At 39.3% G+C, this 24,671-nt stretch overlaps 2 protein-coding genes across 3 annotated transcripts; one reads left to right on the top strand and one right to left on the bottom strand.

Annotated features, from left to right (window-relative positions):
* Positions 1-11,716: 11,716 nt before the first annotated feature.
* On the bottom strand, positions 11,717-15,758 carry LOC105187344 (probable E3 ubiquitin-protein ligase makorin-1). 2 transcript variants are annotated; one of them, XM_025300636.1, is made up of 6 exons: positions 14,253-14,395; positions 13,806-14,081; positions 13,306-13,639; positions 12,805-13,127; positions 12,575-12,725; positions 11,717-12,305 (listed from the first exon to the last, which is right to left on the bottom strand). In XM_025300636.1, the coding sequence occupies exons 1-6, from the start codon at positions 14,264-14,266 to the stop codon at positions 12,177-12,179; spliced, it is 1,227 nt and encodes a 408-aa protein (XP_025156421.1). In that variant the 5' UTR covers positions 14,267-14,395; the 3' UTR covers positions 11,717-12,176. The 2 variants fall into 2 exon arrangements, with proteins under 2 accessions (XP_025156421.1, XP_011146391.1); XM_011148089.3 differs by lacking the exon at positions 14,253-14,395 and adding an exon at positions 14,428-15,758 and having other exon boundaries at positions 11,718-12,305.
* Positions 15,759-16,725: 967 nt separating this feature from the next.
* woc (zinc finger protein without children) lies at positions 16,726-24,669 on the top strand. Its single transcript, XM_011148088.3, has 12 exons — positions 16,726-17,282; positions 17,761-20,091; positions 20,179-20,532; positions 20,608-21,431; positions 21,548-21,771; positions 22,566-22,801; positions 22,887-23,073; positions 23,243-23,368; positions 23,429-23,550; positions 23,644-23,788; positions 23,884-23,983; positions 24,379-24,669. The coding sequence occupies exons 2-12, from the start codon at positions 17,800-17,802 to the stop codon at positions 24,551-24,553; spliced, it is 4,785 nt and encodes a 1,594-aa protein (XP_011146390.1). The 5' UTR covers positions 16,726-17,282; positions 17,761-17,799; the 3' UTR covers positions 24,554-24,669.
* The last annotated feature ends 2 nt before the right edge of the window (positions 24,670-24,671 follow it).

The raw sequence follows: 24,671 nt of genomic DNA, 5'->3' as shown, positions 1-24,671 counted from the left end.
GACCAAGTCCAGCGTGATTCTGATTTTAATCCGACTGACAGACAGATTAAAGTTCATTTACAGGCGTCGACGTTAGAATACAGATAAGTCATTCGGGAAAGAAATTTATGTGTCTGACTTGGCGAAATATGCTGCGCTACGTGTGAATATTTCCGAAAAGAGAACGGCAGAGAACTGGTTTATCGTTTAATGGATGCAAGTCCAATTAGAACGACGAAGCATCTGTCAGAACGCGGGCACACAGTGCGCATTAATAAAAATGCAAGTACAGTAATACCCAAATTTATGCAAGGTATGTAAAGTATACAGAAATCCGCTGTCGTGTAAATAAATATGAATAACGCATACAAAAGTTATGATGCATGCTTTATACTTCATTTATAATTTCATTAATATGCGCACACACCCTCGTCGAAAAAAGAAGAAAAACTTTAAAGCGAGCAGATTTCTCCCGGACGAAAATCGAAAAAATACGTAAACGTTTAACGTCCGATTAATTAAATTAATGTGCTAATAACATTGTATTTAATTGAACCATTAATTGACTATTAATAACTCAATAACTTATAGTGGACTTTTATCAAATGAAACGTTTTTTCGTTTAACGTTTAAAACGATATTTATAATTTGGGCGTGCGTTCAAACTTGCTTAAAAATACGTTGTGCACAAATTTTACAATTATTATACGCGCATATGTGTATAAAAAAGTGCACTCACCGGCCACACCAACGTGATGACATATACTGCATCTGAAACAATTTTTAAACAACCATTAATTACGTGTGTATGATTTAATGATCATGTTCCTTATTCATTCCATAATTGTATTTTACGGAAATATTAACTCAGTTTTAATTAAAACTACTATTTGATTCTAATTTTGCAAAATAATTATTTATTTACCAAAAAGACTGTACAGCGACGCTGATTGATTGTCGAAATGATTTCTATATTATCTATAATATAAGTGCGCATTTGACTTCAATGAATAGATGGTTCCAATAATTGAATGCGATATTAAAAGAATACAATAAATATGTTTGCTTACCAGTTGGTGTTTGTTGAGCTGCCTCGCCAGCTACTGCATCTAAGATGATCTCCCATCGGCAACAGCTTTCATTTATCACTCACAAATTGATTATTATTCGAGCGCGATATTATTAATAACGAATGCGCGACATTTCACTTTCGACACTCCCGTGGTTTTTTCGGCACTCGCGACAATCGTTGTTAATCACAGCCGCGCGCGCGCGACGTTATTAATGACGAACGCGCGATATTTAACTTTCGGCACTCCCGTCATTTCCGGCACTCCCGATAACGACCGTTAATTACGATCGTGCGTGCGCGATATTATTGATAACGAAAGCGCGATATTTAACTTTCGGCACTCCCGTGTGATTCCCGGCATTCCCAATATTCGCCATTACTTTACGCCAATCAGACTCGATACCAAAGGCGCCTGTCAATCGGAAGGGGCGCGATTAATTACGACCGAGAGATATATTATCAGGGAGGATCGCGCGACAACCTCGATTCTCCGCACTCCTACGATTTTCAGCACTTCCAATATTAGCCGGCCATTCATTTCTGTCGATCGCTCGGACTCGATATAGCCGCATATCCATCGACCGCAACCTTAATTAACACGTAACGATAATCGTACAGTTTCATTGGTCGCGATGCGAACGTGTAAAATGGATGAAGGAAACTTTGGACACGACAGGGGACTGAATATCGCCTGATGAATATCGAGAGAGAGAGAGAGAGAGAAAAAGAGGGAGCGAAGGAGAGGAAGGAGTGAGACGCGGTTAATTGCCATCGCACGCGCATTAATTAATACGTTATCACTGGCCGCGGACACGCCTGAGATTCGCTCGGCACCGCGCGGAACGTCCGTCTGCGACGCGTGCTCGTCTGACTTTGTCGCGACTTTGACTCGAAAGTCCTTGACTGGCTGCGTGATGACGAGTAAACAACGTTACACTCGATGCTCCCGAAAACAAACAGGTCACATACATGCGATTTACGTACTCCTGCGAAAATCTCAAAGTCGCGAATACTAATAACGTAAAGTGCGATATATCCCGTAGATCCCTGCTCTTTTTAGACGCCGTACACAATTGCTGTTCTTTGTCGTGTCTCAAGTACGCGCCCGGCTCATTTCTCCACGGTAAGTTATACGCGAATATCCTATGCAGCGCTCAAATGAGACTCATATCGCTGCGAATATCAAGCATAACGTGGATAACTATGATATTAATGTGACGTACGATATGGCGCCCGCGCGCACACACACACACACACACACACACACTCGGCTCTCTCTCTCTCTCTCTCTCTCTCTCTCGAGATCCATTTTCACTCGCGATTCTCGTTTTTACGGATGAACTCCGCGAACAGAACGTGCCGTTTGGAGATGAGAGATTTTAATGTTCTTACCAACATCGCGAAATCGTGAATATTGATAATAAAGCGCTGCGTGCGCGCGCTATTGCAACCCGAAACTCGTTCTCGACCGGCGCTCACTTTTCACGCGAGAAAGTTGCAAATCGTACGTATTGTGCGAATGAGATTCAAATATCGTTGCAAATGTCGAATATGCACGCGACCAACTATGATAACACGCCGGCCGGGCGGGATGTACTATGCCCGGCATCGCCGAAATTCATTTTCTCTCTCGCGACTCGAGCTTTTTATGTGTAAAATTATGGAAAACGCACGGAACGATCCCCGGCATGTTTGGACGCTAACGATTCCCACTACGCGTAATGGCAGCTAACGCGCAAAGTTCATCCGATTCATATATTTTAATGAACAAAATATGTCCGAATGATTACGCTAGTGGCACTAGCGTGATCCTCTCGCCTCGTTAAATATAATAATAATCGTCTGATATTTCGCGTACCATGACACTCGAAAAATTCTTCGCAACCCGCGCTTTGCCTCCCAAACGTGATCGAAGAGTGTCCATAGTAGCTAATTATACATTATCTCGGCACGATCTTGCACGGTAATGCGAACTTCGGCGAGTCTTGACTCTGGCGACTCGCGACACGTAATGCCGGCTACTGTGCGTCGTTCGTTTGTTTACGACCACATACACTCTGTTTACGAAAACATCCGACTGATTATGCTGCGATGCTAACGATGCCTACGAACAAGGTTATAATGACCGTTCGATGTTTCGCCCATTCCTAAAACCTTATCATTGTCCACTTGTTTTCCGCGAACGCGACCGGGAATTGTTTACTAAAACTTGTTGTATATCACCATCACGCGATCTCACACAACAATACGAAGAGATTCAAATAACGCGTTGAAATACAGTCTACACTATGGGTACGATCCATTAGACGTTGCAGGCGCTTTGGAGCGCTGTGTGGACCAATCACGGCATTTCTTTAAACACTTCCAAGCATTCACAGCGACTAATGGATCACGCTTGATATCACATTCGACACGAAGAGCCAGATATCGTTGGAAGTACTGAAGATACAAGGCTACTTACAACGACACGACGTATGCTACTGGAATCGACATCACTGCCCGTGTTTGCTTACAACCACGACTCACTGTTTACGGTTAAAATTGCTAAACACGCGCGGAGCAATCCCGATACGTTTCGACTCTAGCGACGCCTGACGCGTAATGGCGGCGGCTACCGCGCGCCGTTCGATCATGATCAGCACAATCGATAACCAATGACAATTATCGATCGATCGTATGAAGAATATCGGGCCGTCAGAATAAATCTACGATTTCTTTTCCTCTCGACCCTTTACGAAAATTCCTCGCAGTTTTGTATAATTTAGAAACCGCACAATATTATTTATATATCAAACGCCTATATATATATAATTATGATATGTATATAACTGAAGAACTATAACGGTATATCAAAATAGATATCAAAATAGATTGGTTTGAAATATAGGTTGTCTACCACGCAGATTAAATCTCGCGTCGAGAGTAACAGAATTCGCGCTATATCCCGTTCGACTTCACGGCTAAAGTTCTCTCTTTTTTCCCCTTGCTTTCCCGTCGACCGGCCAAAAGAGCTTTCAGCCCGAGACGCGGTGAATCAACATCGAGTCGATGGGTCACGATCAGCCCACGAAGAAGAGGATTCCTCCGATATATTAGACACCGACTACCGGCTGGCGCGATCGACCATTTTGATGCACGGCCGCGCTTCTTTGCTTGCGAAACAAACAGAGGCAATTTAGAGATTCTCCGCGGGGTTAGATAGACTCGACAGAGAAAGCGATTCTACATTCCCCCGCGCTGTTTTCCTTTTCTCTTTCCGCTCTTGGCTTCACCCGATCTAATCCCTCGCTCTCCCTCTTCGGTTTCTCCGCGTCTGAGATTCCTCCCGTTAACCCAGCACTATCTGAATTTACTTGCCGCGTTTTTAAGGAAATCCGAGTTCGGACGATTTTTCTTTCGGAGGGGAACGAACGCTGCTGAAAAATCCTGTACGTCTACGCGTGTGAATATGTGTACGAATGAAGGTTCACTTAAATAAAATTCAGATCGACCTCCAAATCGACCTTGCGGAGCATTGTATAATCGCGCGAGAAAGGGGTCGCGCGCGAGATGCAACAATATTATAATTTTAATAATTTTACATACCGGGAAGCGCGGGAGAAAAAGAGGAAATGCAACAGCAACAGCGGTAACGCGCGTAAAAATATAATGCTACAAAGTCGGAGCGGCTTGCTATAAATATACTTTTAAGAGAATAATCACCGCGACTTTATAATACGCACGAAAGGAACGTCGGTTCTCGTGGCGTTGTACACCGACGCAGTTACCCTCCCGGCCTCTCCGCCGCCCCAACTGCTTGCCCCCGCGACACCCCGTATTTTCACGGAAAATTTAACCACCGCACATTTTACCGCGCTTTAAGTCCAGCTTATAACGGGAAAATCTCGCGTTGGAGAGCGCAAATCTGCGCAAACTCGCGCCACGCCGTATCGCCGTGTACGATTTTTCCATACCGCCGTCTAATCTTCCACGGGTCTTCAAAGCAAGCGCGAGCCACCGAGCGACCGTTTAATTAGATTTCTACTCGTCCAGCAGCTTCCAAAACTACCTCCGCTTGTAATTAGGTCCGTCCCCTACGTCGCTCTTGGGAGCCGTGGATAAATAATGCGATCGTGCGCGCGCGCGCGCGCAAGAACTCGCCGGATGTCCGGCATACCGGAATATCAAAAGCCATAACAAGCGTCGTAACGAGATTCTAAATACTAAACTCCGCTGTATAACGCGCTGATGCGGTGATTGTTCTTATAACATTCATGCGCGCGCTTTATCGATGTGTACACGGAACACCCAGCATACGTCAAAAGCCGCAGTACAATCCGTGACGAGAGAGATTCTAAGTGCTAAACGGTGTTGATTGCCGAAATCGTTTCGGCAACATTCGTATACACGCACACGCAGATGTAGATACCAGTGATAAATAACACGACAGATAAACGCGGCAAGGAGATTTACATCGTACACTCCATTCTCATTACGTTCAATCCCATCATCTGCTGTCGATTTCAATAAATCTCGAAACGACCGGATCGCCAGTGCCAATTGGGACATAATTGTGTAACATTGGACCAACTGCGGTTATCGATGTTTGTGGTTTTGTGTTACAAAATTTCCTCTCTCCTTTCATCAAGACTGCAAATATATCTGAAAGAGCTCAAATCTAAAAATGCGTGACGTTGTTGCACGAAAATCGCTTTACAACGTCAGAAATATACAAAAGAGAACGAGAAAGAGAGAGAGAGAGAGAGAGAGAGAGAGAGAAAGAGGAAGAGAGAGAGAGAGAGAGAGAGAGAGAGAGAAAGAGAAAGGGAGAGAGAAAGTTCGACCAAAACTAATTCTCGGAATTTGCCCGTTTCGAATCGCACAACTACGTCCGAGCATTATCAAGTGAATATCCACCGTCGACAATATTTTATTTTACAAGCGGCGTGTGCAACCACAAACTTGCCGATTACAACGTAACGACGCGTAATCCTCGCAACGTTAAATTCGCAGTCGCGCAATCTGCTTAATCCCTCGAGCGAGCGGACGGGCAAGCAGGAGAGCGGGCGAAAGGATAGACAGCGGTTAGACAGCGCGACGCCGTTTCTTCGCGTAATAATACGTACACGTGTCGTTGATGTATCGTCCGAATATATGGACGCCGGAATACAAAGGATCCAACAGAATCAGCCCCACAAAGAGAAGTCGCGGTCGCGTCTTTGCGACTCAAAGCGATCTCGCGATACCCGCGGCGCGGCGGCCGCGTGCGCGCATCATTCTGGATACGTAGAGACCATTTCGGCGAATTTATATGCTAATTCGCCGTGCTCGTCGAGATTAACTTCCTGTTCTAGTTAGCCGTCGCGAATCCGGCTTGACCGAGCCCATATTCTCGACGTGCACAACAAAGTCGGCCCGCGTCGCGCTGCGCCGCGTGGCCGTGTAACGCGTCCTGCAACGAGTGACGTAAATATCGTCGCACTACTGTCGCACCGAGTACAGCACGGTACGACACTATAGTCTGTCAATTGGACAAATCCGATTTCAAACGTCCTGCAAAAACGTACCTCGTTGTCTCGCCCGTGTGTTACGTCTGCTTTTGCCGCGAGTTTACTGCGATTTGCAGCTACTGGGATTTCGGGCATTATCATGCCTGGCCTGGCCAATGCCTGGCCCGCATGCAACGCGAACTTTGATATTTTTTCTGATGTCCTTCCCGCGTGAAGGTAGTCGAAAAAAACCAATAAGCGAGTAAACATGTGTTAGTTCAGGTGATATGCAGATCTAGGCGTCCGGGAATGGTACGACTGCAACACGGGAGATCGAGCGTATAAATAATGGAGATTTCAAAAGCCGCAACAAAAAATAGCGAGTGAGCCATGTCAGGATCACGGCTCTATTCGGGTCAAATACATACCTCGTACAGGCACAGCGACCGCCAACAAAAGCGACGATTCCGCTGAAAAACGCGATGCAGTGACCCTTTTCGCTTGCTCCAACGCCTGTAAAATACGATCTTACAGTCACTCGACGTTCACGGGCACGTCGCGTCGGCATGGCTGAGATTAATTTGTCGATAATTAATTTCCCGGCGTTATTAACCTCACGACAATGGATTAACCTAACCTAACTAACTGTCGCGCATAACGAGAAGTCATGAAAGCAAAGTGGAAAAAATATTGTTACGACGTGTTTATCTACCGAACGACGTGAACGATCCTGATAAAAAGAGGTTTACGTGCCAAACGCTTTACGAGCGCTGCATGACCATTCGCACGGCGTAAGAAAAAAAAAAAAGAAAGAAAAAGACATAATTCAGAGTGTTGACGCGTAGATAAAAGAAAGTCTCGCAATTTTAACCTTTCCTTCCTTAATTCATTCCTTTTTAGTCTCGCTAGAATCTCCATCCGAGTTATAGCCGTTTCGCACGTGCTACCACGTTATACCCGCCGCTCGGCTGTAATAATTAAGCAATATTCATCCAATTTCCAGAGTTATTCCAACCGTGAGATGTTTCAACTTTTAAAACGTAACGTACGTTATTCTTGCTTACGACGCTTTTATGCCAGCGCCTCTTCAAACAACGATTTAGATCGTTAGCGAAATTTGTACCAACGGCGAATTTACGACTTACGTGTTGTTCTCGCGAACGCACAATCCTGCTGGATCGATGCCGGTTTAATCTATTTTACAACACTCAGCAAACACATTTGTTACTCTTCAACAAATTATACTCGGAGATAAAGCACAGCTATTTACGAGTTTTCGGCCGAATGAGTCGGGAATAAAGCGGCCGCAGCCGCCCTCTATCAAATGCACTCTACAATAATGAACATAACTGCCTTGACTGCCGTCGATAGCAGTCGGTAACGTAAAAAGTTTAACGAAATATAAGGATTATCGTTGCGATAGTCATCGTAGAATCAACACGTTAATAATAAAACGTGATAAAACAAAAGCATAGTATGGCAACAGCTTTGTATTATTGTATTATGTATAAAAGAAATGAAACAAATGAGTGAAAAATTAACAGAAATAAACTATACGTAACAAATACAAACGTATTCACACGTCCGCTCTTTGCGACACGATTTGCTTTGCATCATGTAGGTGAAAATACAATTTGCTTGAGATCTACGCATTTATTGGTTAAAAATTCATTGACAATAATCAGAGTCTATTAAAGATGTAAGAAACAAGCTGGCACAACAATGCTTTCAGTTTTACTTTTTCACGATGGAGCGCTTTCTATATATCAAATGAGATTTTTTCATTTATATGTACCAATCTGCAGTCTGCACAGAGTCTTTACATCATAATATAAGCACATGTAACGTGATAAAAAAAGTTACAAAAATATAAGATTTAATTGTATATGGGAATTTCAGAGCAACATCAACCAATTGTCTCCCTTAAAATTTAACACGCTTCCTACGTTCTATTTTCCACATGTTAAAATATTTGTTTGACACAGGATAAAAATAAATAATACGCGCTTAAAAATAAATTGATGTAATCATTATAATATTATCCTAAAGAATCGTGTATAGCATTAACAAAGAAAAAAAAAAAAAGAAAAAAGAAAGAAAAATGTCCGAAGCATTTGACGTGGTGTTATGTAAATGATAAACTACATAACAATTTATAAAGCGTATTTAAAGAATCGTTAAAGAAGAAAAGATATATGTCGCTATATAATACAATATTCAATGCAGTATGTTTAGTACAATCAATTCGTATTAATGTACATTCGCTATGTTTAACTTGGCGATTTAATTCTGCACGCGAAAACAAAACGCATGAGCTGTTTTGTGAATTCTGATAACTTTTAAGCTAACTTAATGAAACCATCCTGAGAATAACACTAAAATGTTAAGAATATCATTTTAATACTCGTTATATCCCGTCATTAATCTGAATAAAATAATAGATTGATCTTCCTAAATTCTCTCTCTCTCTCCCTCTTTCTCTCTCTCTCTCTCTCTCTCTCTCAAACGTTCATACATTTTTCTCCCTCGTCAGGGAGTCTCACGATTGTTGAAGAAAGTAGCTCCAAAAATAGCCGCTCGAAACGCATATAGCGCCTACCATAGGTTTTATATAAACATTACCGGGTAACAAAATAAGCGTTTTATACTAACAATTATCAATAAAATTAACAGCATAGAAATTCCATGGTAAATGTAAACGATATTCAGCATAGTGAAAGATCTGATAAAACGCTTCTTGACACGGATTAAGACACTGACTTATAGCGATGAACGATATATTAATCTATAATCACATAGCTTTTGAAGGCAGTACCGACGACTCTCCGCTGTAAAAACCGATCGCTTCCTCTACCGTGAATACGAAAAGGATTGTAAGTGTGAGCAGGAACTCGGTGGTTATAACAACGCGTTAGTTGTCATAGATATGCTCAGGAAGGATCATTCAGCGACAAGTTAAAGAAGGATTCCTCGCGAAACATCCGATGCTAGAAGGTATATATCGTATTCTCTTTGGTGCTTATCTCTATTCGCGCTCGTGTCTCATCTCTCGTCGGCTTTAACAGTTTTACAGAAGAGAATTTCTGTGCCCTCCAAAGCGTAATTATTTATGTCGTATTTCTATATCGAGAGAACGGCTATCGAAACGGTGTCACTATTATTAAGTAAATTGGTAAAATGTATAAACGATTGTTGATGTTTCCCAGATGATTCTATGTCGTGGGCCCAACTCCGTCGTGCGTACCTCCCTAATTGCTTTCTTAAACGCTGAAATCTACAAGTGCGTACTCTTGACGGAAAGCGACCTTTTTGTTACATTTATTATTATTATTATTCTACATATGCTATTGGTAGTCTGTCTCTTGTTCGCAAATGTTTTGCTTCATTCGCACTTACGCACAAGCACACAAATACGAACATTGTCACACTCACGCAAAATATCCTTACAAGTATGTTACATTCACTTTGCACATTTGCTCTCAGAGGTCTCAGGAATACTTATTCACGAGTAACGCTATATAACTGTAATAATTTAAAGAAATGTATTAAAGATTCGCGGAGCCATAGCAAGAGGTAGGACGACAATTGTGGATCGTACCTTCGATATGAACTAGTGATAATTGAACTAACAATGCACACTGATCACACAAGTAATAAATCGTTGTCCGGTTTTTCTATATATATTTTACATGTAAGTAGTAGTGTTACGTCTATATCGACGAGTAGCATAAAATAGGCTAAATAGCATGTTTTGTAATCGCTACGATAATACATAAAGGTTGTTTAAAAAGATAAATGAACACATCTAACAGACTGCTGTTAAATATAGCGCGCATTTGGTTGATACCAATGGCTATGTCATAATTTTATTATATTTACAAACGCGATAAAAGATTCAAATCGATTCTTTTCTTTTTTTTTTTTCTTCAAATACAAAGTTATACCGCAATCACAAAACATGCCCATTCTCTATAATAGGTATATATTTCTTACAAATTGAAATAATCGATTCGAACGGTAATTTGCATTGTGTATGGTATCGTTTAAAACCCATATCGACACACAAATTTCAGCAATCTTTTTTTCTGCTTATACCGCGCGAGTATCCGATCATATTTCGATAACAATGATATATTATCATAAAAATTATTTATTGAAATTACGGAGAATCTAAACCTAAGTAAACCTAGATCTAACTCTCGTTAATTGAAAAATGCTGAAGCGTTGACCGAAAAAAATATATAAAGACTACAATAAAACTACTCTGCAACATAACCATCACGATATACTTGATCATATACTTGAAAACTGTATGTTACCAAGAAAAGCAAACAATTTTATCTACTAATTGTAATAAGTACCGATTAATTACACGATTATTCTACGACTTGATTTAATGTGTGTAAATGTTTCCAGGTCATGCATCGTAGAAAAGCGTAATAATTTTTAATTAATACCGAGTATACAAAAGAAGATCAATATTAATCTACAAAAGAACGTCGAAAAAATTTCGGTACGCGTAAATTATTCATTAACAAAATTTACATCATAAAAAAGAAATATAATAGTGGCTATAATAATTATCAGTTAGCAGAGCATTGGTCAAGACGCACGAAGAAGGTGATTCCATATTTGCGATGCATTACTAACAAAACTATCACTACTGTCCGTATTGATATCCATATCTGCTGTCATCTTTTTGTTTTCAACTATGCGCCGCGATTATTAGTAAAACTGCGTAACCATTTATTGTACATTCTTTGCGTATGAATTATCATTTTATAAGTCTCCCTTTTGTTCTCTTTCCTTTCTTTCTGTATAACTCACTGAAATCTGTTTTAACTGGAATGCGTACTGGGCAATTTCGACCAACAAAAAAAAAAAAAAATAACGGCTATAATTATCGTTGTCCTTGATTCCTATAAAATAACTGATGTGGATAAGATCAAGTAAACGTGTGATAATATTGATAATATTTACAATACATGCGAACTTTTTACAAATACTTTGAAACACTAAAGTATCATATTATCGAAACTTCTCAGAATATATTAAAAACTTATGAATACTTCGCACTCCCAACAGTACCCAACTCGTATCTAACTCGTAACTATTTATTTAAAAAAGATTAAATTTGTTTTAGGAGAGTATATATGTATATATAAATATAAGTATATAATTTAATATAAATATATACATATATATATGTTACGCTTGAAGGTACTCATAAAGATTTCAAATCCTTCTCAGAAAATTATAATTTTGCGGTTTAATGATGCGACGTAATTGTACGATGTAATTATGACAATACGTATTACGACAATAATTACGAAGGTTGTAATTATACATTATACGACTGTAACTTTGCAAAGTATTCATGGAAAATCCAAATGTACTGCGAATAATACCAATACTACTCATAATGTGCTTGACTTCACCTATAACGCATTCCCGTTAAGATATACTGGCTAAAATGTGTCTTCGAAATATAACCATTCAAAATCATTTGCAATGCAGTAATTCTTCCCGCCGCCAAATTTGCACGTGAAGGATAAGATAAAGGTAAAGTAAAAAGTAAAGGGAGTGGCTAAAGGTCGAACACCAACAGGATATCAGTGATCTGATAAGGGCAATACGACCCGACTAGCTTTACTGTTCTAGTCGAACGACAGCTCATAATCAGACCAATCGGAATCGTCCGAATCAGAGAAGAATGGAATTTCTTCTAAATCGAGGTACATCCAGCGATCGTCTCTTTCTTCGAGGAAATCCCATAGGATTAATTGCTGTAAATTTTATATAGAATTATTCTCACCCGCTATATACCACCATTATGTGTACGAATATGCATATATATTGTATATGCACGAGTGCTACGTATATCGCACGGTGAAAGTACTCCACTACTCGATTCAGAAAGTATGTCGTTGGCTTCGGCAAAATTTCACGTGAATGGCACATTTATTCGCGTGTAAAATACATGTATGTACATATATAGCATATGTATTACATACACATATGTATATATACATATATATAAAAATGAACAACTTACGTGTAAGAAATCGATATCATAATCAGCATGGCGTCTTCGCGGTGGACCAACGTCTTTCTTGGTACCATCGGGAAGTGCGTGCAGGTAGAAGCACTTATTACCAAATGGACACTTGCCACGACCTTTATTGAAATACTTGCAATCCTTAGTACTGTGAAAAACATTTATGAGAGAGACACCAGGATAACAACATACTTGTTGCTTGTAATAAAAACGGCTATTTGTTATACCTCAAGGCGCCTTTATAATCCCTTATTAACTTTTCCTTCTCCTCCTTCGTGTCCACCCAGTACATACTGGGACAGACAAAATCTGATGGAACACGACACTCTGGACATGCTCTTATGATCTTGTTGTCAAATTGCTTTGCCTGCCGCCATTTTCTGATACAAGTTAAACAAAAGCAGTGATTACAATTCGGCAGAATACCGAACCTCTGCTCTCGTGATGATTTCTCCATTATTGTTTCAAAGCATACACCACAAGACTTCTCTTTGCTGCGTTGTATGGCAAAGGATAATTCCATGTCTGCTTCATGTTGTTTCACACATGCCTGAGTCATAATATATGAAATAGCATTTTTTCTCTTAGGTTTGCAAAATATCCAAATTATCAACTTAGGTTAGCAACTTACATTGAATAATAATGTGATAGACCCAATTTACTCGCTTAAACGATAATTCTTGTTCCTCTAAAAATTTAACACAATCGAGCAAGTTAATGGGACTTACATTTGTATGTTTTTTTTGCTGCTCTTCATTATGTGGATGGAGAGCCGCACGATTACACAATTCACAAATATCGCCATGAAGATATGTGCAGTTTAATTTTTTGCAGATTCCGGTTGCTTCGGCGTACGGACACAAAGGTTCTAAAGCAGGACTCGAGGCTTGACCAGATGGATTAACAGCTTGAGCATATGATGTTGGTTTCAACGTGCCTGTAGATGTTCCCGAAGTAGACACTTCATCTGTAGAAGAGGATGACCCAGCAATGGGAGGCACAACTGTAGGTATAAACTCGGGTGCTTTCACCCATTCTTCAGCAGCACATTTGTCGTTATTCCTGCAAATAAATAAAGCAGAAATCACACTTAAATTCAACGTGGCCAAGTGTTGCAAGATTTAAATGTATTATAATGTTTACTGGCATCGAGAACACTATAAAAATAATAGTAAAGTATCAATAACTATAATGCATATTACAAAAAAGAATATACATTTGTATTTACCCCTTCTTTGAAGAGCTTGCAGTATGCTGACCTGAGGCAGGATTTTCTATTGCATCACTTTGTTTGGCATTACTATCGGAGTTGCTTGCACTATGTCGAAAGTGACACTGATTTCCGAACCTACATATTCCTTGCTTAAAGAAGCGACATGTAACATTGAAGATTGGTCCGGACGATGTTGTCTCTGCGTTATTGACATCTGCATCATCTCTGGTCCCTTGTACGTGCCGGAATCGACAGTTGTTACCCTCGCGACAAACGCCGTTCTTGAAATATCTGAGATGAGACCGTGTTGGTTATTGCAACGCGACAATACAGAACAGCGAGTTATTAATGTTGTGCATATTTATAAAACGAGAGATAAGCCGAAAACGTAAAATTCAAAGTCCTTGTCAACAGTTTTCATAACAACATCGATTGACATCCCAAGTCATCAATAATATTTACATTGTTGTATTCATCTAACAGCCCCCTAGACTGCAGTTGTTCAACACATGTACGCGATTAACAAGTACGAGTTAACCTCTCGGCAATGACACGAAAAATGACCGAATCACGACGTCTGGTCGAAATTTGCCAATGAGATTAACAAGAACGCGGTCGGTCCGTTATATTCCCTTACCGGCAAGCAACACTGTTAATCCAACTGTCGGCCATTTTCTTCGATCTCTTCTCCGTCCGTAACGATGATCAACGACGCGTCGTCCTCGTCCTCGAGAGGAGGGTCGCGCGTGCGTTCGCCGCGAGAATGGAAACAGCTATGCGTTACGAGCGACTAAACTCCGGAATCACGAGCAAACACGGCACGATCCGGTCACGACCCGGAAAGTGCGGTATTCCTTCACCAACACCCCCGTACAGAATGACAAGGCACGCTCGACAACACGCAGTAAACACCTCGCAAGAGACGTGTGTATTGCCGCACGCATTCACGTCGCGTGCGCACCCGTTTTTTTTCGACTCGTCTCTCTCTCTCTCTCTCTCTCTCTCTCTCTCTTTCTCTCTCTCTCTCTCAGCAAGCCTTGTTCTGCTTGCAACGCGTGGTATAATCTTGGCTCGATCGCTTCCTCACTGCAACGCAACGTCACGTACCGCCACTCAGTGCCGTGGTTCAACTGTTTAACTGTTGTCCGATAGTACTACTGTTACTATACTTCTTCGTCGTCTTCTTCTTATTCTTCTTCTTCTTCGTCTTCGTCTTTTCTTCTTCTTCTTCTTCTCCTTCTCCTCCTCCTCCTCCTCCTCCTCCTCCTCTTCTTCCTCCCCTTCTTTTTTGTTTAGTGTATGAGAATCGCGTGTTGTCCTTGTCACCTCCTCTTATTGTGTGTTGCCTTGTTATGTTTACTTCTGTCACCTCTATCACTTTTCAGTTTTCATGTTTATTCCTTAAATTCACTCGAATTGACGAATGATGCGTCCTTGGCTGTCAGCTTTTCGGCGACGCTTACCATGTAAACCTTGCTTGCTGCTAGCAAAGGCAGCGACATATAATTCGGAATATTTCCTTCTTCCTTATTCGGTTATTCGTTAAAATTGTACGACGCTGTGCTCGATCATTACCTGTACGAACATTAACCCGAGCCAGACTGTCTACTACCTATATCGTGACAGATGCTCGACTTTGTTGAATTGCTCTGTATCACTCTGTTATGTCCTCCAGGATGCCTTCTCAACTTCGCAGGAGATTAGTCACGAATTTTCACTGTAATCACACTGCAACACCGAGAAGCGATGAATACGATCACATTGTTTACAAACGGAACGACTCTCACTCAAATATCTCTTCGGGGTGAAACGCCAGCCACTTTTGCCACGAAGCAAATCACCAATACAAAAGGCACCAAATGCTTAAACATGCGGTCATTGAACTCGCCTGCCGTCCTTACCTTGTCTTCTTCTCTCGGAACACTTACGTTCCGTAAGCAAATCTCAAGTTTAGGCGGGCCCATGATGTCGCGGGCACAAGTTACGGCCCTGAAATCGCGAACGTTTGTAAATACTAGGGATTATTGTGAAACATCGTAAAACTTAAGGTGCGGTTCAGTGACCGCTACAAGTGTTGTAGCGGCTGGACAGCACCCTTAAGCGTCGTCTATGGGCAATGGCAGTAATGCCATTGCCCATTTCTACCAACCTCGCTTAACTTAATCGGTTGGTTATTCCAACGGAATTGACCAATCGCATTTGTCGTCAATTAGAATTGTTAAATGCAATTGGTCCATTCCGATGGAATAACCGGTCGGTTAAATTAACCACGGTTGGTAAAAACGGCCATAAGCAGTAAGAAGCATAGATACACCCCTAAACGGTCGTCCAATAGTGACACACCAATCGCTGCCAATGATAACTTTCCATCACGCTCGCTCCGTTTGAATTATATATTTTCTTCCACGTGTCCTGCTGTTGTCGCCTCATGAACAAGAATAATATTGATCTAATTTCAGGGGAAGATCTCTGCCTGACGCTACTACACACGAGGAAGAAATAACGTCAGATGTCATGTGTCATTTATTTGCGAATATTGGGTTCTCTGTTCTTTGTAGCTGCACTGCTGAACTAGTGCGATAAAATGTTAAAATGAGAACAACTATATTTTTTCTCCTCACTCTAACTTATTACACTAGTTCAGCAATGCAGCTATAAAAAACAGATTATTTCGATGAGCTACACCGAAAATTTCCTAGCTAGAATCTGACAACTTCAAACCTCCCCTCGACAAGCCCTTCGTAGCCAATCAAGACACCGCACTCCATCTGCACAGAGAGTTCTTGTACTGCACTCACAACAGCTTCTCAGAATCACTAACCGAAAGGTTTCTAACCTTCTATCCCGCGCTTCTTTCTCTGCATAATAAAGGCTACTATACATGAAGCGAATTAAATGCTAAACATATAATGTGTGATCACCTGATTGTTACAATATCGTCTTATTATTTGGCGGAATATATCCGTGATGAATTTTTGTTGATTTTATGCAAGTTCTTATACACAGTACACATTTATGCAATTCTTTTGCGCTTGGATTATTTCATGTACAACAGTCTTAAGAATGTTCCGGTGAGAGCAGTGCGGGCGACCAAATTCGCTATATTAATGCAATCTCCTCAGTGAAGCGGTTTACCGCCCACGGTCGTCAGTATTTCGGAGCTGTTTATGAGTATACCTGCGTTGCTTCCATACGAATATCCTAAAGTGAACTGTCACTGGTGACGGGAATCTCCTGTTCCGAAATTTCAATAGTCACGCTCAGTTCCTTTTTTACATCTTCTCGCGGCCATCCCTGTGAGTGCATTTCAATGGGGTAATCAACAACGTCGCATCTGCCGCTACCTCTCTGAAGGGAGATAGGCATACGCTTGTGTTTTTATTATATTTATATCCGACAATTATGGACGCTAGATTCCACGGCGCACAGTCCATCTTTGACGCTTAGTTTTCGTTAAAGTCGAACTTGACGTTTCAACGACCGAAACAGCAGGTAGGTAAAGAGAACATGGCGATTCAACGATGCTCGTCATAACCTTGATATTCTTTATGCGCGAATCTGTTAATATCAAATCATGTATGACATATATTACCACCATATTATATAAAATACTCTTTTATTCTATTTACATATCATTTTGTATTTTATAGCATATCCTTCGTTGCCATTGTAAACAAAATATCATCCAAAATTTCCAAACCATTCACTGCTTAATTATAGATGTCATTCTCGTGTTTTTCAATGCAGCATATTAGTATATGTGAAAACGAGTTTATATATTTTCATATTAAAACTTGATGCATGATGTTTTATAATTAGTGCAATTTAACATGGATTCTGGATTTCTATACAGCACATTATACCTTTAAACTTTTATTATAAATTTAGCAAATATATATATATTTTTTAACCAAAAGTTACTTTATTGGATGTTATTTTGTTATTAAAACTAACCATGTTATATTTCTAGATATACGAGAAATAAATATAAGAATTAATATAAGTGACAATGGAGTCCAAGGAGAATTTAGTACCGGATGAAACCAATGTGTCTCAAAAGGAAATTGTAGATAATTCTGAAAATAAAGATGATGTTGAAAGCTGTATTGAAAAGGTCTTAGAGGAAAATGAAAAACTGGATAAATCACTGCTTGATAAAAATGCTACAGAAGAACTGAGTGATAAATTATGTACAGTATATGAAGAAACAACCACAACAGCTCTTGAAAAAGATTCTGTTCCATCAAATATAGAAACAAATGATCATACAACATGTTTAGAAGCCACAACAAATGTAGAAATAAATGATCACGCATCATGTTTGGAAGTGAGGACAAATGTGGAAACGATTGATCATGCAAGTTTAGAAACCACAACAACAGAAGACAATATTGGTGTTGAAAAGCCACTTTCTGAGGAAAATATTGAAATTATAACATCCCAAGAAAATAATACAACAGTAACTTCTTGTAAGGAAAGTACATCAGTTGCAGATGCAGATGAGGAAATAACAAAATTAACATCAAATTTGTCAGATTTAACAAAAGTATGTGACATAGAAAATTTGTCAAATGCTTCACATGAAGATGCAGATAATACAGCAAATGATTGTTTTAAGTCTTCCGAAAATAATGCTGCAAATATACCAGAAGCATCTCAAGAAAAAGAGAAAGATTGTGATATTCCAGATGAATTAAGTATTACCGAGGATGATGTGCAAATCCATGAGAATCATGCAATCCATGAGAAAGAACTTGATTCTTCCAAAAAATTGGAATCTGATTCTTCCGACAGTAATTTAGAACACCCTGACAAAGATTGTTTAATATCTGAAAAAAATATTGAGCCTGAAAATACAGAATTTGTACAAATTTCTCATGACAAACAGGATGACACCCAAATTGAAAACCAATCTATAGATGCAGAAGATCCATTTGGTGGTGATAATCTTGCTTCTGAAAATGTGGAGCAACTGGAAGCTGACAATCTGGCTGATGGTGAGGTTAGCTTTAAAAATATATATGAGCAAGATAATAATTTAGAGGATGTAGTAAATGCTAAAAATGATAATTCCAATGAGAAGCTTGATGTTAACTATACGTCAAATGATCCAAAGGATACTGCTGTCAACAAAGATATGGATGATACTGTTGAGACATCAACTAATATACAAAGTACTATTGATTCTCTTGTAAACACTTCAGTGGAAACTGACCTAACGAACGATAGTACATCCAAAACAGATGTAAGGAGTACATCACCTGTAAAATCACATAATCAGGATGAGCAAGTGAAAAAGAATATTGAAGAAGTTACATCTATGGAAACAGATGTGGATCAAACTGATGTGTTACCAGGGCAGGACGATGAATTATGTATTATTCCAGATAGTATGAAAGTTATAATACCAGATAAATCTGCAAAAGTAATAGAGAGTGAGCAAAGTGAACCTGTACTTGCACAGGACTCTAAACATGACGAAGTGTCACAAAAAAGTAGCAAGTCTGATTCTGATGTTGTAAAAGACACCGCGCAAGAAGAAATGAAATCAGTAGATGCAGAAAATACAAGCAGTAGTACAGAAAGTGCAATTACTATTGAAGATAAAGATACAGAGACAACAGAAAATGTAGTCAAAGCGACAGATGTTATTAACATTGACGACGAATCGAAAAATTCAGAAGAAATAGAGGAAATTACTTTCAAAGAGATGTGTAAACAATGCAACGAAGAAAAAATGTGTAAAATTCGGATGAAGATCGGCTCGGAAAGTTACAATGTATGCTCCAAAACGTGTAAGGCATTATTCAAGGCAGCAAATAACAAATCAATAGATATACCAAGTGGAAGTCAGCTTGAGGGTTCTTCTAAAAAAGAGAAGCGTTGCACAACTTGTCTATTAATTATAGAGTTAAATGATGAACGAAATCTTTCTTGGGAAACAATGGAATTCTGTAACGAAGATTGTCTGGGAAAGTTCCAAAGGAAATATGGAAGTTACTGTAAGAATTGCAATGGTTCTGTACAAGCTGTGAGTTTAGGAAAATATTGCGTAAGATTTGGATGCGATGTGAGGCAGTTTTGTTGCTCAACATGTTTAGAAGAATTCAAAAAAGGATTGAAAGTGTGCAGTTATTGTCAGAAAGACATAAGCCTTAGTACCGATGGTTTTCTCGCACCAGTTGGTGAGAAAGGGCAATTTAAGGATTTCTGTACTCAAGACTGTATGGAAAAATATTCAAAATTGAACTCTACAGAACCACCAGCTATGGAAAAAAAAGCCTGCAGTGTTTGTCAAGAGGTATGGTCATTGTGTATTATATTGTCTAATATTTCTCCGAATATATGTCGTAAATTGTTATCAGATATAACAAATTTTTCTTTACAGAAGAAAGTTGTACATTGTGAAGTCCAAATATATAATAGCTCGCCAGTGGCTATATGTAGTGACCCCTGTTTCGCTGCATTTAAATTTGTAAAACAAGTCAAACCCGAAAAATGTTCCACCTGCAAGAAATTTTTTGAATTACCGAATAAGCAAAATTTTGTTGTATTTTACGAGAATGAGCCACATACATTTTGTAATAAGACGTGCTTAAATATATTTATTATAACAAATAGAAAGATAGTACCATGTAATTGGTGTAAAGTAAAGAAATATAATTTCGACATGATTAAGAAGGAATTGAAAACGGGACAGATCCTGATGATGTGCAGCTTAAATTGTTTGACATTGTATCAGGTATAATACTCGTTACATACTCTTCTAGTATTAAATAAAATATAAATAACAAATATCTCTTATCCCCTCTCTCAGGTTTCCATTAATGCAGTGTCTGCGAAACGGATCAATTGTGACTTTTGTAAGGAATATTCTCTGGCGCATTATCATCTCACAATGTCGGACGCGACCATACGTAATTTTTGTTCGTATAATTGTGTGATGAACTTCCAAGCTCAGTACACAAAATCCCCGATAACTATACCGTCCAGTGACGACCCGGTGCCAACAGGCATGCCGAAGAGGACGATACCGCAGAAAATTACGTGTCAAACCGTTCCAAAGCCCAATGAAATACAGAATAAGAAAACCATGCCGGTAATCTCATCAGTAACGAGTCTGGCTACAATAGGAAACGGCCAGACGAGTCCTAATTCTCAGCAGAACAATATGGTCATGCCTGCGAGCACCATACCAAATCAAACACAGCCAGTCCTCTATAAGCAACAAATCATCACCAGACCGCCTAGCCCAGTGAAGATGCACAACAAGACAACTCAATGCAAGCCTATTGTCCACACGAAAGGAGTCTCTGTTCGTCCTCATCCTTGCACAAAATGGACGCAAACGAAAAACCCTCAACAGGTCGTGATACCCATACCGGTGCCGATCTACGTTCCGTTTCCTATGCACATGTACAGCATGCCTTTCCCAGTCCCGATGCCATTCCCACTTCCCATTCCCATACCCCTCTTTATACCTACTACGAGAAATAGTGCTAAAGGCATTATGAAGGACATAAAAAGAATACAGGAGAAGATACCATCCGACCCATACGAAGCTGAACTTCTGATGATGGCAGAAATGGTAGCTACTGAGAAGAAGGCCAATGACAGTGACTCCGATTCGGCTGATGACAGGTTCGATACTTTTATAGTTTGCTTGAATACAGAAGTATCGGTCAAATTCCATCGCGCTGTAATATAGTCGTATTCTTTTGATCTTACACACCAAAGGTATTATATTTTTGTTTTAGGGATGGTGACACAGCTGGTCAAGACAATTTACATAGTGATGGTTTCAGTCCGGAGGCAGTTGATTCCAGTAACACGTTCGGTGACGATATGTTGCAAATGGCGTTAAAAATGGCTACTGGAGAATTAGATGAACCTGCAGTTGATTTGGAGGCTGCATTAACGCCAAATACAATCACAGCTACGCAACCAACGTCACAATCAGAAGCCAGTATGGATAACGATGGTACGCGTGTAATTATATTAAACATATATCGCTTAAAATGAGTGCATACGCGTACATATATGCATCAATAATTAAATCAACGCCTATATAAAAGGAATTATTCTAATGATATGTTTTATTATACAGGTGGTTGATTATAAGTTGCCAACCCGAAATGTGAAGGTAGATTGCGTTAAGATAAACATAAAAGTCCTATACCGTTTTGCGAGATTCGCAATAATTATCGAGTTATTAATGACAGAAATCTGAGGAATGGGAGCGCGCCGACATAGATGATTGGAGAAGCGTTGCAGCTACTCAGGCCACAGCGCGGCCCACTCGACCTAGCAACTGTTGGCGGCGTGCGGCGAGACGTAGGTCCGGCGAGATAAAACAACGAATAGCAGCGTATTGTCTTTCCCCTCGCCGCGCACCGGCATCAGTTTCTGGATCAACTGAGCCGCGCTGCGGCCTAAGCAGCTGCAACGCTTTTCCAATTATTTGTGTCGACTCCCATTCCTCAGATTTCTGTCATTAATAACTCGATAATTATTGCGAATCTCACAAAACGGTATGGGACTCTTATGTTTATCTTAACCCAATTTACCTTCACATTTCGTGTTGGCAACTTATAATCAACCACCTTGTATATTTATGTTATATACACACACATATACATATGATGTGTATATGATGATAAACACATATCGATGAATTTGTGACGATGGATTTGTGATTTAAGTATCCTGCGGAGAAGTAAATATAGAATTGTTTAAAATAGGATACATACTTAATAGGTAAACACTTCTTTTCAGTACAATCGGAGCGGTTAATCGCTGCTTCTAGAGGAAGGAAACGTATGGTGCCATACAAACCACGATCAACATCTACTAAACGAGCCAGAAGGGTATCTAATACAAACGACATGCCATTAATGCCACCGCCGGAGCCACAACCACCTCCGCAACCGCGGATCATGGAGCCGATGGAAAAACCCGACGCTAATATGACATTGAAATATACATTTGGTGTAAATGCATGGAGACAATGGGTGAGTAATGTTGTTTTCATCTACATGTACATGTACACGAGGCAGAATGAGAATAGTCATGATCGTTTCTTGAAAAACTTGCTAGGTTATAGGGAAAAATGCCGAATTAGAAAAGCAGATTACGCCAATGAGGAAAATTAAATTGTTTAAAACCGATCTCCTGCAACTTACCGCGGATGAATTAAATTATTCTCTATGTCTTTTCGTAAAAGAAGTAAAAAAGCCGAGTGGCTCGGAATACGCCCCCGACACGATATATTATCTGTGTCTAGGTAAGTCAATTTCCATGAACAATAATGTGAATAAGTGTGAATAAATGATATGGCATCAAACGATAAGTATATTACTCATCATAAATATGTTACTCTCAAACGTGTGTATTTCATAAATTAAGATAATTGTAGATTGAAACAGTTTTTTTTATAATCCTTCTCTTTTTAGGAATACAACAGTACTTGTTTGAAAATAATAGAATTGATAATATATTCACGGATTCATATTATGAGAAGTTTACAGACTGTCTGAATGAAGTTGCGAAAAAGTTTTCTATGCTTTACAACGAAGCACGTAAGTACACCTTGTTATTTTCTTATCTTCCTTCCTCTTACCATATCGTTTGTTTTACAGAATATATTGTAACCAGAGTGGAGGAAGAACATTTGTGGGAATGCAAACAATTAGGTGCCCATTCCCCACATGTCTTGTTAAGCACACTTATGTTTTTCAATACGAAACATTTTAATCTTGTGGTAAGTTTATCTCCATCGGCTAGTGAAAATCATGTATCTCACTATCACTATATATTATTAACAAACATAATGGAACGTATTATTAACGAACAGACAGTAGAAGAACATATGCAACTTTCGTTTTCGCACATTATGAAACATTGGAAGCGCAATCCGGCAGCTCAGGCTAGTACAGCAGTAACAGGGAAAGCTCCGAGGAATGTTCTGCTAAGATTTTACCCACCACAATCGGCCCTTGGTACGTTTCCATTTACTAATTATACTTTACGAGAATTGTATTATCAGTAATACGATTCACATTGTGTTATTAATTATAGACTTTATTTTTTAAAGAAAACAATTCAAGGAAAAAGAAGGTGTACGAACAACAAGAAAATGAAGAGGATCCATTAAGATGTCCTGTTAAGCTATACGAATTCTATTTATCTAAATGGTACGTGCGTGTGTGTGTGTGTGTGTGTGTGCATATTAAGAATAATTCAGTACTGAAGTTGATTTAATTTCTCTTACTAAAGAAGATCCAAATTGACATGAAAGGTTTCAGATGTATTTACGAATGTTGAATTTTTTTTATTTTGTTGTTGATAACATGTACAAAACTTGTACTACATCAAGTTGACAAATTGTTTAATTATGAAATGTAAAATCGTTAAAAAATTTTAATCAGTCTTTGTTATATTACATTTACTGTCTCTTATATATTACATTAATTATGTTATTTGAAAATTATTACTACCTTCATCATTACTTTATATGAAATTTTTCAACTTAGATTATGTCACTTCGACTTCGATACGATATGCAATCTTATATTCTAAAATATTTCAGCCCTGAAAGCGTTAAAACTCGCAACGATGTCTTCTACTTATTGCCAGAACGCAGTTGCGTACCAGATAGCCCGGTATGGTACTCGACGTCACCACTCGCAAAGGAACAACTCATCAAAATGTTATATCGTATAAAAATGGTTAAAGAAATTAATGTAGCGTTACTTACAAGTTAATTTCACGTATTACATTGATCTCCTGTGTATTTGTTTAACGAATGAGCTGACTAGTTTTTAGTCAGAGATGAAACAATGATACAATACAAAAATATAGGGTTTAACAAGTTTTCCAATT

The sequence above is a fragment of the Harpegnathos saltator genome, unplaced genomic scaffold (genome assembly GCF_003227715.2).
Source record: "Harpegnathos saltator strain DR-91 unplaced genomic scaffold, Hsal_v8.6 scaffold38, whole genome shotgun sequence".
NCBI classification, from domain to species: Eukaryota; Metazoa; Arthropoda; class Insecta; order Hymenoptera; family Formicidae; genus Harpegnathos; species Harpegnathos saltator.
This window is presented reverse-complemented; position numbering and strand designations above follow the sequence as displayed.

Coding starts and splice junctions, on each gene's coding strand:
- LOC105187344 (XM_011148089.3), bottom strand. CDS start 14,462: ATGGCCGACAGTTGGATTAACAGTGTTGCTTGCCG. Junction 13,640..13,805: donor GCAAGCTCTTCAAAGAAGGG/GTAAATACAAAT, acceptor ATTTATTTGCAG/GAATAACGACAAATGTGCTG. Junction 12,306..12,574: donor ATGATATCGATTTCTTACAC/GTAAGTTGTTCA, acceptor TAAAATTTACAG/CAATTAATCCTATGGGATTT.
- woc (XM_011148088.3), top strand. CDS start 17,800: ATGGAGTCCAAGGAGAATTTAGTACCGGATGAAACCAATGTGTCTCAA. Junction 20,092..20,178: donor CCTGCAGTGTTTGTCAAGAG/GTATGGTCATTG, acceptor TTTTCTTTACAG/AAGAAAGTTGTACATTGTGA. Junction 21,432..21,547: donor TCCGATTCGGCTGATGACAG/GTTCGATACTTT, acceptor TTTTTGTTTTAG/GGATGGTGACACAGCTGGTC.